Raw genomic sequence first — 15,543 nt, forward strand, 5'->3', positions numbered from 1 at the left:
AGCCACACAATTTGAGGTATCATTCATGTTCAAAGTTTTTAATAAATAGGATTAGAGTCATGTTTAAATATAGGATTTAACAAGAATAAACGCTCACATTGATGCGGCACGGAGCCACTGTAGACCTCCAGATTAAGGCTTTTAAAATTCATGGCTAAAAGGATCATATTTTCTTTATAATTTATCTAGTAAAGTGATATTTTGTGACATTTACAAATGGGCTTCTGATTTTTGTGCAGCAAATCTACATCTGTGTGTGTGTGTGTGTGTGTGTGTGTGTGTGTGTGTGTGTGTGTGTTTAAAACGATACATTAAAAGCCAGGGGTGTAAACTTTTGAACAGAATGAAGATGTGTACATTTTTCTTTTTCTTTTTTTCTTTTTTTAATTTAATTATTTAGTACTGCCCTTCAGAAACTACAGAACATACTTACATGTTTCCCAGAAGACAAAATAAATGAAATTTATCTTCAAATTCAAAAAGTTTTCATCCCCTGGCTCTTAATGCATTTGTTTTCTTCTGAAACATCAGTGAGCGTTTAAACCTGTAATAGTTGCATATGAGTCCCTCAGTTGTCTTGTTTAAATAGTAGGATTTACCAAAGAATAAAAGCTAACATTGATGTGGCACGAAGCCACTGAAGGCCTGCAGAATTAAGCCTTTTAAAATTCATGGCATATAGGATCATATTTTCCTTATAATTTATCCAGCATTTTTGATTTTTTTCTTTTTTTTAAAGCAAACTAGCAAAAATTTGCCCAAATACATATAATGACAGTGTTATAGCATATAGTAATTGAATAGTATCGTTAAACGTCTAGAAACATGAATTTCATTCAATGTGCTAAACATATACATATAAACAAGGCATTGGATCACTTGTACAGCTGCTGTTTTGGAAGAGAACAGTTTGACTCAAGTGTAGACTGTGAATGAATGATTTGGACAGATCGCTTATTATTAAAAATATGAAATATTATATTAAATAAATTGTATTATATATTATAGTAATAGCCCTCATGCCAGAACTTTGCTTTCCTTTTAAAACAACTGGATGTCCTGGTGCTCCGTATTGTTGGTTCATTCCTGCGTACTTCCTGCTAACAGAATTTACAGAAACATTTATTCATTTGTTTGGACTATGAATTATGGAATTTTATTAGCTAATATTGCTTTCTCCATCTCAGGTTAACATTTTTGTTAATGAAAAATTGCAGCAAAAATGCAAACTGCTGCAAATGATACAGAATTTGCTTAAATTCTGTGATAGTAAATACACATAAGCAGAAATTTAGCATGAAGGCTAAAGATCTTCCCATGCAGGTTTTGTAACGGGTTCAAATTTGTGCTCAAACAGTGAAACATTTTAACAGAAAATCAAACTGCTATACATTATTATATACAGTTGAAGTCAAAAGTTTACATACAACTTGCAGAGTCTGCAAAATGTTAATTATTTTGGCAAAATAAGAGGCGTCATACAAAATGCATGTTATTGTTTATTTAGTACTGACCTGAATAAGAAATTTCACATAAAAGATGTTTACATATAGTTCACAAGAGAGAATAATAGTTAAAAATGACCCTGTTCAAAAGTTTACATACACTTGATGAATGATCCACAGCTGTGACTTTTTTTTTTTTTAACACAATGCATTAAGGAAAGGAAAGGAAAGGAAAGGAGGTGATGTGAGGCCAAGTATGGTGACCCATACTAGGAATTTGTGCTCTGCATTTAACTCATCCAAGTGCACACACACAGTAGTGAACACACACCCGGAGCAGTGGGCAGCCATTGCTGCGGCGCCCGGGGAGCAGTTGGGGGTTCGGTGCCTTGCTCAAGGGTCTCACCTCAGTCGTGGTATTGAGGGTGAAGAGAGTGCTGGTTATTCACTCCCCCCACCTACAATCCCTGCCGGACCTGAGACTCGAACCTGCAACCTTTGGGTTACAAGTCCGACTCTCTAACCATTAGGCCACGGCTGCCCCCAAAGAAGAGCCAGGGGTGTAAACTTTTGAACAAAATGAAGATTCTGAGAACATTTTTCTCTGTTTTTTTTTATTATTATTTAGTACTGCCTTTCAGAAACTACAGAACATCGACCTAGATCTTCAAATTCGAAAAGTTTTCATCCATCGGCTCTTAATGCATCGTGTTTCCTTCTGAAGCATCAGTGAGCTTTTGAACCTGTAATAGCTGCATATGAGTCCTTTAGTTGTCCTCAGTGTGAAAAGCTTGATCTCCAAATCATACAGTCATTGTTGGAAAGGGTTCAAATACACAAAAATGCTGAAAAACCAAAGAATTTGTTGGTCCTGAAGGATTTTTCTGAAGAACAACTTATGAACAGCTATCACTAAAAAAACCCAGCTGTGGATCATTCAGGTATGTAAATTTTGGACATGGGTAATTTTTATAAATTCAACTATTATTTTCTTTTGTGACTAAATGTACAAAATGTAAACGTCTTTTATGTGAAATATCTCATACAGGTCACTACTAAATAAAAAAAATAACATGCATTTTGTATGATCCATCTAAATTGCTAATAATTAACATTTTGCATATTCTGCAAGGTGTATGTAAACTTTTGACTATGAACTTTATTCCACCGAGACCATCTCAGAATGACTATTTTGGTGCTGATCTGATATGTCTAAATGAACCGAATCAAGGAGTAAAACAAACCAGGTTCCGAAACAAACACTCCAAATGAGCCAAGTGTGAAAACGCCATAAGAGTGCCTTTAATTTGGTGACCAAATTCAGTGTGTGTTTATTTAACATTGCAAATACTCAAAATGTAATTGTCTGTGATTGTATTACATTGTTGTGATACTCCAAAATAAACAGTGTGTATAACTAGAGGATAACTTTAAAACTGAGTAAAAAAATGTCCCACAGCTGTTGTGTAAATTTCTTTTGCTTGGTTTGGTAAGGCAGGCTGTTATTCTTTCCATAGTCACTGAGTAACTCTACACCATTTTGGGGTCTATGGAGCTATGTCAAGTGCTCTAGAGCCCTGATTCTTGTTAAAACAATCATAGTTACATGTGTCAAAACACAAGACATCACAGTCATCTAGTTTTGCAGAAAATCTCATAATGGCCCCACACTCTCGCTATAAGGTGTAACTGGTTAGAGGTAAACAGCGGTGCTGCTATCTGTGGCGAGCACTGAAGTGTCCTTTCATTGAATCTCACTGGAAACAAACCAGAGAAAATGCCAAGACAAACTGGAAAGACAAATACAGCTTTGCAGAGGCCTCTCTGTGTGTCCAGAGTGTTCATTCTTACCCAGGTGTCCTCACTTACCTCGTCTAGCCAAAATACTTCTATCCGTTTTCACATATATACTGGAAATTGAAGTTTAGCTTGCATTGAGCAGAAGAACTTGAAAGCCTCAAGCCGTGGGGTGGCCCATCTGCTGTCTATTCAGTAAAACCTTTATTTTACAGGTTACATTATGCAGCGGTGCATTTCCATCAGTGTTTTACAGTAAAGTATAACCACAGACCTCAGGTGGTACTCATTTCAGACTGTAGTGCAGCTTTCTTTTTTATCTTCCTATACGTAGTGCTTACTAAGGCATTGTTACTATCCGTACTTACGGTTAATGAACAACCCCTAACCCTGAGTCTTAAACTTTAGTGTGGCTGTTTGTGGTATGGATGTGAATAAAATTATATGGCTTGTGGAGAGATATGCTTGCACATTTCTAAACAATCAGAACTTTTTTGCCGGTGAACAACAAAATGAATTGTAATCATGAGTGTGCTGAATTATCACTCTTTGTGTGTGCTGAAATCAGAAGTCACATTTAAATTTCGTTGGTGTTTTAGTTTTAATAACTCTGAGAAAACCCTAATAGCAACACATTTAAAGCAGTTTTTTTATCAGATGACCTTATAGACATACAGTATTTATTTGAAGTATGCCCTGAGATTTTTTAAGCTACACTATGTATATTTTGGTCTTTTTGCAGGTGAAGCAAAAAATTACAAGAAATGGGAGGAGCCTTTGCTTGATTTCTCTATATATAAGTCATTCACAAATTAAATAAAAGTTCTGGGAGTTGATTACCTGAATGATCCAGTTTTTCGCAGAATTTGTGAAAAACAAATTCTTTGGTTTTTCAGCATTTTTGTGTATTTGAACCCTTTCCAACAATGACTGTATGAATTTGAGATCCATCTGAGGGCAACTGAGGGACTCATATGCAACTATTACAGAAGGTTCAAACACCCACTGATGCTTTAGAAGGAAACATGATGCAGTAAGAGCCAGGGGTGTAAACTTTTGAACAGAATGAAGATATGCACATTTTTCTTATTTAACCTAAATATCTTTTTTTATTTTCATTTAGTACTGCCCTTCAAAAGCTACAGAAGATACTTAAGTTTTTCCCTGAAGACAAAATAAGTGAAATTTACTCTGATCTTCAAATTCAAAAGTTTTCACCCCCAGGCTCTTAATGCATCAGTGTTTCCTTTGAAGCATCAGTAAACGTTTAAACCTTTTGTAATAGTTCAATATGAGACCCTCATTGTTGGAAAGGGTTCAAATACACAGAAATGCTGAAAAACCAATAAATTTGAGGGACCTAAAGGATTTTTCTGAAGAACAGCGGGCAGTGTAACTATTTAGGACAAACAAGGTATTCATAAACAACTATTAAAAAAAAAAAAAAAAAACACAGCTGTGGATCATGCAGGTAACAACACAGTATTAAGAATCAAGTGTATGTAAACTTTTGAACAAGGTCATTTTTATAAATTGGGGGAGCATTTGTTTGCTTTCTGAATATATAATTCATTCACAAATTAAAATAAAAGTTTTGGGAATGCTAACATTTAGCCCGTGAGTCAATCAGAATGTCAAAATTGATCTGACTGCACTGTGTTGTAGTAATAGATTTGCAAACTAATAGACATTCCACAGCATATGTTTATTACAGTTAAGTACTAAAAAAAGAAAAAGGAACTAAAAATAGCTTTAAAATTAAAAAAAGAAGAAAAGAAAGAATAACAAGTTTGTTCAATAAGGTGCACATTTTGAGATATATCCTTCATATCAGTGGCACAAAAGGTTTGGAATGAGTTACTTATGAATGAGCAATAACAATAGTGGTGATTTGACAAGCAATAATTAAACTACTGCCCTACAAAGCTTTACTGTGCCACACTAGTTATGTATACACTCGTTTCTTCTGTTTATGTTTTTAAAGTGGTGCGCGCTCTATAAAAGAAGTCCTTTATAAGCACCCATAATTCTCCACAGTATATGCATTCTCAAATGAAGGCGTTAGTTTAGTCCGAATGAGTTTGAAAACTAGCCCTCGCTTATATTGCTACAAAGTCAAAACTCTCTTTAGAACAAAAATAAAAATTAAAAAAATAAAAGTTCTGCCCTAACAGTGCCTGCCATTGCATTTTCCCAATTCTCGCAAAAGTTAAACACTCACACATGTTGCTCCTATACTGCTGCGTTGTTGGAAAAACATGCAATGTAAATGTTGCAATTAAATATTACGAGGGTTTCTACAAAGCCTGTAAAGCTATTGTTATGACAACCGATGTGTAGTTGACACATATTGTGTCGATTGACTTTTTTTAATCATGATTTTTAAAGTTTTATTAAAATGTCAAGTTAAAACTTATATGGACATTAAATCTCGAGGTGAAACTAGGCTAATTTGTGAATGCAATCTGTATGGATTTGTAATATTGACTGTCATTGTCTTAAAGTAACTATCAACCTTCATTAACCAAGATTTATTTTTTTATGAATTGTGCCAACCTTGTGTTTTTCTTCTCTGTTCAACAGGACACACTGGACGTTACATCAAGGCCCTTTTCAGCACCAGTCTGATTTTCCTCTTGGCACACGTCACCTTCCAGATCTGCTTATATACCATCCCCAGTCTTGATGATGCACTGGGACACAACTGTAAGTCTGACTTGTTTCAAGTGCAAATACAATCATAGAGCGCATTCTTCTTCATTAAGCGTCATTAGCAGCAATCACAAAGAGGATGCATTCTTCAATTAAAAAAAAAAAAGGAAAACGACAGCGACAACGCATTTTTAAGTTGTTTTTAAACTAAATGGTTTTTAGTTGGTTCAGGCACATTCACGGTCCAGGCACATTTCCACAAACAGTAATTACAGTAATTACTGACAGGTGAAAAATGGTAACATCACAATCAGTGTTGAATAATTACTTAAAGGGATAGTTCCAGACTGCGACTAAGGGTGTGTTCATACTTGTAGTTCGGTTTGTTTGGTTCGTTTGTTCTGGACCAAAAAGGAAAATGATACATTTGGTCCGGGTTTGCTTAGAGTTCACACTGGTATTTTTGATAGCGAGCCTAACTTCCTGTTTTTGGTTCATTTAGAAACATTTGGTCCGTTCATATTTCATCCGGACTGCACTAGAGTTCAGTTGGAAGCGGACTGAGACCCATCTTTTTAGCAGTCTCAGTCCACTTGTTTGGTGTGCACCAGTTTCCGTATGGCAGCGTTCACACTATTTAAATGAACAGCACTAACAGAGCAATTGCACCAGAGTTCGTTTTAATCGAACCAAACATGACAAGTGTGAACACACCCTAAAACGGTCGCAGTGTCTATTTAGTGCACAACTTTAACAAACTACAACAGGTTAAGAACATAAATGGCCATCAATAGGTAGGCCTTTTTTATAAGAGAGCCTACAGTTCAGCTTATTAAAATGTCAGTGTTTCAAACTTCGGAAAACGTGTAAAGCTTAAACAATGCATTTACCTCAACAAAAAACAAAAACAAAAAACACACTCAGCATCCATAAGCTACTAAGTCAGGTAGAAAAAATAACTATAAAGAAGAGTATTTTGCTAAATTTAAGTACTATATTGCATATTCATATTTTTACTTAACCTGTTGCCTATATCACAAGAAACAAAGCAAGGAGCTAAAGATACAATTCAACACCTATAAAACGGCATGTTACTAATGAAGAAAAACAGACTGGATGAAAGATATATGGCAACATTTATAGGATGCATTGAGGAGGAGCCCAAACTACACTCAATGCCTAAGTGATGCTGACATAGTTATGATCCATGATATTGGTACAGATTCTGTGTGATAAACAATTCTTTGTGACTGTATATAGTTGTAAAATTTGAAAAGACATTAGTTCTCACTTTAAATGAACCTTAGTTCCCAGGACATCTACAAAATGGATTGAAATGCTGATAAAGACAAGAAAGTAAAAAGAAAAAAAGAAAAAACACGTTTATTCTATGGAACCTAATTTTGTTTCTCTTATCTTAGATTTAGTCTTAGTCTTTTGGACTAAAATGTTTTTTAGTTTTAGTCAAATTTTAGTCACTTCTATATGTGATAGTTTTAGTCCAATTTTAGTCGACGAAAAGTCAAAAAGGTTTTATTCTAGTTTTAGTCGACGAAAAGTCAAAAAGGTTTTAGTCTAGTTTTAGTCAAAAAAAGGGAAAAAGTAGTCTTTTAACAATTTAATGTAGGTCAGTAAGTATTTTGCTGTTGGGTAGTGTCACTTATAAGTTCTGAAAATAGCAGATCCATAGTTCAACACAATGTGAGCTTCCGGATCGACTATTTTCACCAATAATTACAATAATGAAGGAATGTTTTAGAACATAAAAGACAAACAAGGATGGAATGCTAAAACGGCTTGCCATACTAGTATAGCAAAGAGTATTTAATGCTAAAACGGCTTGCCATAGCGTCAGATACTTTTTAAGTTTTAATTGGCATGCACAATAAGCAGAAATGTCATGCATTTTAAACGTCTGACGGACCACCCACTAACATTTTCGTCTATTCTCGTCTCGTCAACGAAAACTCACACACGTCTCGTCATGTTTTAGTCATCAACGAGCCATTTTTATCTCGTCATCGTCATGAAAAAAAGTGGCGTCAACGAAATGATTTCGTCATCGTCATCGTCATCGTTGACGAAAACAACACTGCTCATAGGAGCCAAAGGCTAAATAGGTTTTATTTTTGTCCTGCAAAAATGAAAATTTTGTCATTAATTACTCACTCTCATGTCGTTTCAAACACGTAAGACCTTTGTTCATCTCTGGAACACAAATTAAGATATTTTTGATGAAATAAGAAGGGTTTCTGACCCTGTATTGACAGCAATGCAACTGACACATTCAAGGCCCAGAAAGGTAGTAAGGACATAGTTAAAATAGTCCATGTGACATCAGTGGTTCAGCCGTAATTTTGTGAAGATATGGAATACTTTTTGTGTTCAAAGAAAACAAAATAATCCCTTTCTTCAACAATTTATTCTTTTCTGTCAGTCTCTGTCGTACATTCATAAGAGTAGCACAGCGCATGCATGTCTTGCTGCTTACGCAGGAGCCGGTGTTCTGACGTACACCTTGTTTACAAGCAGAGGAAGATGCATGCTGCACATAAAACATTTTTCTTAAACTTACAATGTAAAAATTAGGATGACTTGGAATTTTTTTGCCCAGTCTGACTTGTATGAACCAGAATTTACAGACGATGAATTAAGAGAGATGGACATTTATCGTCAGAACACCGGCTCCTGCATCAGCCTTTGTGGTACTCTCACAAAGGCGCAGCGGAAACTGACACAGAAGAAATTGAATAAAGTTGAATAAAGTTTTTTTTTTTTGCACACAAAAAGTATTATCGAAGCTTCATAAAATTATGGTTGAACCACTGATGTCACATGAACTATTTTATCAGTGTCCTTACAACCTTGAACGTGGTAGTTGCGTTGCTGTCTATGCAGAGTCAGAAAACTCTCGTATTTCATCAAAAATATCTTAATTTGTGTTCAAAAGATGAAGGAAGGTCTTACAGGTTTGGAATGAAATGATGATGAGTAATTAAAGACAGAATTAAAATTTTTGGGTGAACTATCCCTTTAACAAACCTATCTTGATCAGTTAAAACAATTAAGGTCTTAGAAGATGTAAATTGACATATATATCAGTCCACAATTGCATACTCTCTTAGTAGGTGGTACTTTTGAATAAGTAGTTACTTAGCAACCATTAAAAAAAGAATGTTCTCTGTAGTATGAATGTAATGCAGACATACTACGTTGGTCTTGTTTTCATTAGCAGCATTTACTTGGACCCTAATCATTTGTGTTTAATCGGACTAGTTCGCAGTCCGAATAAAAATGTCACTTGTAATTATGTCAATCTGAATGAATTTGACAAATCTAGTTGAAATTTCATTTGGATTGTAATCTGTTTTTTAATCTTTTTGATACGACATGTAAACACTTGACCGGATTGAAAAGCGAAACTGGATAGTTATGTGCGTATGCACTGATGTAGGAATGGCATGATGATGTATGACACACTGAACAAGCTGTTCTTGTTAAATCCTAAGTGTTATAAATGATTGTCGTTATTCGAAAAATTCATCCAATGGTGCAGGACAAATGTTGTCTCACCAGTTCTTGCTTTGGACTCTCATTCACAGATGCTTGTTTTTGGCACAGAAAGTGACATTTTACAGCGGGCACAAAGTTTTGCGTGCTCATTGCCTCCAAATTAGAACCTGAAATTGATCAGTATTAAAGAGCAGGTCATATTTGTATTTTAAAATGTCCTGATGTTGTGTTGGAGTCCCCGACAACAGGTTTAAATGCATCGAAGTTTAGAAAACATTGTCATTTTCTCAAATATACATTTAATATTAGAGTCATTTTGCAATGATTTTGAAATGATTCATTTGAAGCAGTTCTGAACTTAAAGTCAGTAAACCCCTCCCTTGAATAAGCCTACTTTGCTCTGATTGGTCAGCTGGCCAAGGCTCGTGTGATTGATCTTTCCGTAATGTAAGTGAATCGTGCCCACAGCTAAAGTTTAAAATGTACACATAACGTATTAATCATACTTACAGGTTGTGGTTCAGAGACGCTTATTGGTCCAAATAAAGAAGGTATGGACTTATCTTTCATGGACAAGCGTTTAGTTGAACTCACCAACATTAGAGAAACAGCCCTTGGTAAATCATCATATTTTTGATTAACAACTTTGCAGACTGTTTACATTGAAGGATAGCTATGTTACAAATGGATAAAACATTTTTTTTTTTCAATAATGGGCTGGTTGGCTGCTTTTAGCTGGTTTAAGATGGAAGTATCTGGTTTTAGCTGGTCTCCCAGACTGGTCAGGCTGGTTTTAGCTGGTGGTCTCCCCCAGACAGGCTGGGAAAGTGGCCAAAATCCCTCTAAAACCAGCCTGCTGACCAGCTATGACCAACTAAAACCAGGCTGGTTGACCAGCTAAAACCAGCCAACCAGCCTGGGCTGGTTTTAGCTGGTTCGTTCACCAGGGTGAAACAGTGCAATGTTCTAATATAAAAAAAAAATCAAATCCCATTTGAAACTTGTGACATATAAGCATGCACATCAACCCAATCACTTTATTTAGCATTTATGTAAACACTATGTTCATATTTATCAATCAGAAAGATTTCATGCCAGCCTAAACAACGCATGTCCATGTAAATGAGGCTACTAGCATGTGACCTATACATACACATACTTTACATCTACATATACAGCTTTAATCTCAAACTCAAACCTCATCCAACACATGGCACCAAAGTTTTTAATTTGGGCATTCAATAAGCTTCTCGTTTTAACACAAGAAGCCAGCTACTAAGGCCAGCTATGTTCCAAAACACTACGAAATGAAACTGAATTTTCCAGCAGGGCATTCACATGTGACCGTGATTTTTATCAAGCAGGATGTGTTCTTGGATCTGAAACTTTTGTTGGTTCCAAAACACCAGTCTGGTCATCTAAGTCCCTTTCTTTAACCCTACTATAAAGTATCTATAAAACTAGATTAAAATGATCTGTTGAAAGCTAACTTAAAGGGCTAGTTCAAAAATGAAAATTAGCCCATTATTTACGCACCATCCAAGCATCCTAGTGTATATAACTTCATTCTTTCAGATGAAACCAATCTGAGTTATATTGAACATCATCCTGGCATTTCCAAGCTTTAGAATTGCATAGGTGGGTGTTTCTCTTCATCAGTCCAAAACAAGCAGTGTTGTTTTTGACAACCATCTTAGATTTAGTCTTAGTCTTAGTCTTTTGGACTAAAATGCTTCTTAGTTTTAGTCAAATTTTAGTCACTTCTATATGTGATAGTTTTAGTCCAATTTTAGTCGACGAAAAGTCAAAAAGGTTTTAGTCTAGTTTTAGTCGACGAAAAGTCAAAAAGGTTTTAGTCTAGTTTTAGTCAAAAAAAGGGAAAAAGGTAGTCTTTTAACAAATTAATGTAGGTCAGTAAGTATTTTGCTGTTGGGTAGTGTCACTTATAAGTTCTGAAAATAGCAGATCTATAGTTCAACACAATGTGAGCTTCCGGATCGACTATTTTCACCAATAATTACAATAATGAAGGTATGTTTTAGAATATAAAAGACAAACAAGGATGGAATGCTAAAACGGCTTGCCATACTAGTATAGCAAAGAGTGTTTAATGCTAAAACGGCTTGCCATAGCGTCAGATACTTTTTAAGTTTTAATTGGCATGCACAATAAGCGGAAATGTCATGCATTTTAAACGTCTGAAGGACCACCCACTAACATTTTCGTCTATTCTCGTCTCGTCAACGAAAACTCACACACGTCTCGTCATGTTTTAGTCATCAACGAGCCATTTTTATCTCGTCATCGTCTCGTTATCGTCATGAAAAAAAGTGGCGTCAACGAAATGATTTCGTCATCGTCATCGTTGACGAAAACAACACTGAAAACAAGTCCAATAAAGTGCATCCATTCATAATAAAAAGTGCCTTACATGGCTCTGGGGGTGAATAAAGGCGTTCTGTAGCGAATCAATGCATTTTTGTAAGACAAATATCCATATTGAAAACATCATAATCACTTTAGTCTAGCTTGCGCGAACTGTACATGGAAGCAGCTCCGGACGGATGACTGTACGCATGTGCCGCTCAGAAGTGGCGAACGCGAACGTGCCGTGGAGAGATAAAAACAAAACAACGGTCACAAATTAGAAGTACAAACAAGGATTTGTAAAGAAAAATGTCAGAGGATTTCGATATAAGCCAAGAGGTGACTGGTTTTCCTTTGCTTCCTTTGCTTCTATAAACAAACTCACTGGCACATGCGCAATGCCGACATCCTACGTCAACCACCTGGAAGGACCTCTGTGTACGACCAGTGGGCGCAAACTAAATTAAAGTGATTATTACGTTTTAAAAATGCATCGATTCGCTACAGGAAGCTCCCCCCCCCACCCCCACAGAGTCGTGTGAGACACTTTTTAGTATAGATGTATGCACTTTATTGGACTTGGTTTGGACTCATGAAGAGAAACACACACCCATGCAATTTTAAATCTTGGAAATGCCAGGATAATTTTTAATACAATATCTGATAGGAATGTTAATCCAGGACCTTGGACTTGCCAATGTTACAAATGACATGAAATGTACTGTGATCCATTTGAGAAGCGAAATTATTAGCCTCTCGTATTTGAGGTTTGGATTTATATTTCCCTTCCCAAATTGTCTTAAAGACCAATGCAGGATTTACAATTCTTGAGTCGCCGGGCTGACTGCAAAGACTTCAAGGGCTTGTAGCCTTTGGCTGACTCTGCCCAAGGAGGGTCTGGTGGCTCATGGAAATGTTTCGGTAGCTTTCCAAACGCACTTGTGGTTGGTTTGTCTTTTTGCCCTGCTCGACAATGTCCAGTACTTAGACCTGTGACTCATTTTATCCTGAGTATTCAAACTTTCTCTCTTACGCTCCCTGTAGGCAGCACATGGGAGACTCTATCAAGACATGTTGGAGTGTCCAGGTATGTAGAGAATGTAGAGAATGAGAGCATGTATAAGTGAGGCATCACGTTGAACTGTCTGAAAATGATCAGAGCTAGACAACAAAGTTCAAGGAACAATAAGGAAAGAGCAAAGCCATATACTCTCTACACTTTAAATTATTAATTAAATATGAAATTGTCTTATGGCCAAGAAAATATTTGACCTAATAAAACAACTATATATTTTTTCATCCAACCCTGTTATCCCTTTTTTTAAAGAAAAAAAAAAACAAAAAAAAACGTGGTGTTAATGTTTATATTATCTTACTATCTTTATAGTATATTACATTTAGCATGGCTTTAGCATGAGCTGTGCACTACCATAGTTTACTTAAGATATGCTGTATGGTTTATTTTTATTTTATTTTATTTATTTAGTTTTTTTTTTTTCAAATGCAAGCCTCGTTTTATACCATGTTCATAAACTTGTGATGCTCATTGTAGTTATTTTATTTTATTTTATTATTTAATTTTATTTAATTTCTTATTATTTCTTTTCTTCAAGAAAAGGCCAATAGGCTACATTTCAAGCCTTGTTTTATAATACTTGTTTTAATTTTTAAAGTTTTTTATTTTATTTTATTTTTTTCAGATTTTAAATTTCAAGCCTTGTTTTGAATCCTATTATTGTGATGCTCTTTTTAATTTTAATTACTTTTATTTTATTGTATTCATTAAAAGGCTAAAAAACAAAACTTCAAACCTTGTTTTATACCATATTCATGAACTTGTGGTCCACTTTTTAATTTTTAGGTTTTTAAAATGAAACCCTTGTGATGCTTGCTTGTTTTAATTGTTTTTTTTTTTTTTAATGGACATTTTCATTTTTTATATTTAAAATTAAAGTTTAAGAATTATTATTTTTATTTTATTTTATTTTATTTATTTTTTATTCATTAAAAGGCTAAAAGACTAAACTTCAAACCTTGTTTTATACCATATTCATGAACTTGTTTTGAAACTATGAAACTATGTTTTTAAAATGAAACCCTTGTGATGCTTGGTTGTTTTAATTAAAAAAAAAAAATAATGCACATTTTCATTTTTAATATTTAAAATTAAAGTTAAAAAAATATATATTTTATTTTATTTATCATTTTATTAATAAAAAGGCTAAATTTCACGCTTTGTTTTGTACCACATTTGTGAACTTGTGCTGCTTGCTTGTTTTAATTCTTATTTTTTAATGTGCGTTGTCATTTTTTATTTTACTTTAAAAAATGCTAAATTTCAAGCCTTTTGTACCACATTCAATGCTTGTTTTAATTTTTATATTATTTTATTTTATTTATCATATTCATAAAAAGGCTAAAAGGCCTTGTTTTATACCACATTCATGAACTTGTGATTCTTGTTTTAATTTTAAGTATTTTATTTTATTCATGAACTTGTGATGATTTAAAAATCAAAGTTTAAAAATTAGAGTTTATTATTTTATATTAGTTTTCTTTATGAAAAGGTTGAAAGGCTGCATTTTCTGATCTGTATAACACCATATTACTCCGATATAGCATTTAATCACTGATTTTGCGTTTTCTCCTGCAGGCTTCCACTGGAAGACCCTTGGGGCATGGTGTGGCTCCTCACCCCGGATCTTGGCATCTTCATCATCTCTCTGATCACCCTAATACTATGCAGCCGTCTGTTGAAAAAGAGAGAGGAAGGGCCCATACCTCACATGTCTACACTTCTCCAGGAGGTGAGCTAAGCATAGAGCAGGCCAACTTCTGATTTACTGTTCTGTTTATGTTTGAGCAGCTTATTATGAGACTGTGTCAAGTAGTGCTGCTTTAGTCTGAGCCTCACATAGCCCACCCATGGCCTGCAGCAGTGGCTAGTGCTGATGTCATCTACCGATTACTGGCTGCTACAGTACACAACTTGCGTGAGTCAGGGATTTTATCATTATGGCGGGAGGCAAATATTTGTTTGCATGCATAAGCACTTTATGGCAATGACACACCATTTTTTGGGGTGTTCTTTCTTTCTTTCGTTCGTTCTTTCTGAAACTTTGGCGAGCAAATGAGATGTTTTCATGAGAACTGCATGTTCTGCTTTCTTTCTTTCTTTCTTTTCTTTCTTACTTTCTTCAGGAAGAACTGCATACTCTACTTTCTTGCTGAGTCGTATATCCATAAAATAATCTGTACTTAGTAGTTTAAGATGCAGGTAAATTGTGACCGCAAAGTGTATGTGCATCATGCTACCAGATTATTGTGGTATCATCGATTGGAGAATTACCTGCCTCTTAATGTCATGTAAAAATGTGGTTGGTCATTTTATAAGTTGGTCAGATGGAACCTCCCTGTCTAAGTGTATATATAACCTCCAGACAATATATGTTAAAATGCCTTGCAAGACTAATGCTGTCAAGCCAAAAGTTCCATAGGTTTATATACCAGATAGTGTTCACTTATTTGGACTGTGTGTACACTTTTAAACAACTCGTTTATTGCATGGACTGTTTGTTTTACTTTTTTGGATTGAAAATGAATGAATGTAATATCTTACTATCTTTATGGCTTATTACATTTAGCATGACTTGCTGCATGAGCTGTGCGATAACAGTTTACATTTTGAGTCAGTGCAAGATATTGAGCGGTTGAGATATGCTGTATGCTTTATTATTTTTGTTTTATTTTATTTATTTTGTTTTTTCAC

General features: G+C 35.0%; 1 protein-coding gene across 1 annotated transcript in view; it reads left to right on the forward strand.

Annotated features, from left to right (window-relative positions):
• Positions 1-15,543, forward strand: part of piezo1 (piezo type mechanosensitive ion channel component 1 (Er blood group)) — a 110,310-nt gene that overhangs the window by 18,484 nt on the left and 76,283 nt on the right. The window contains exons 3-5 of the mRNA XM_073836553.1: positions 5,826-5,948; positions 12,819-12,861; positions 14,428-14,581. Coding sequence (XP_073692654.1) covers positions 5,826-5,948; positions 12,819-12,861; positions 14,428-14,581 — 320 coding nt within the window. The remainder of the gene's footprint in view (positions 1-5,825; positions 5,949-12,818; positions 12,862-14,427; positions 14,582-15,543) is intronic.

This window comes from Garra rufa, chromosome 3, assembly GCF_049309525.1.
Source record: "Garra rufa chromosome 3, GarRuf1.0, whole genome shotgun sequence".
Lineage (NCBI taxonomy): Eukaryota > Metazoa > Chordata > Actinopteri > Cypriniformes > Cyprinidae > Garra > Garra rufa.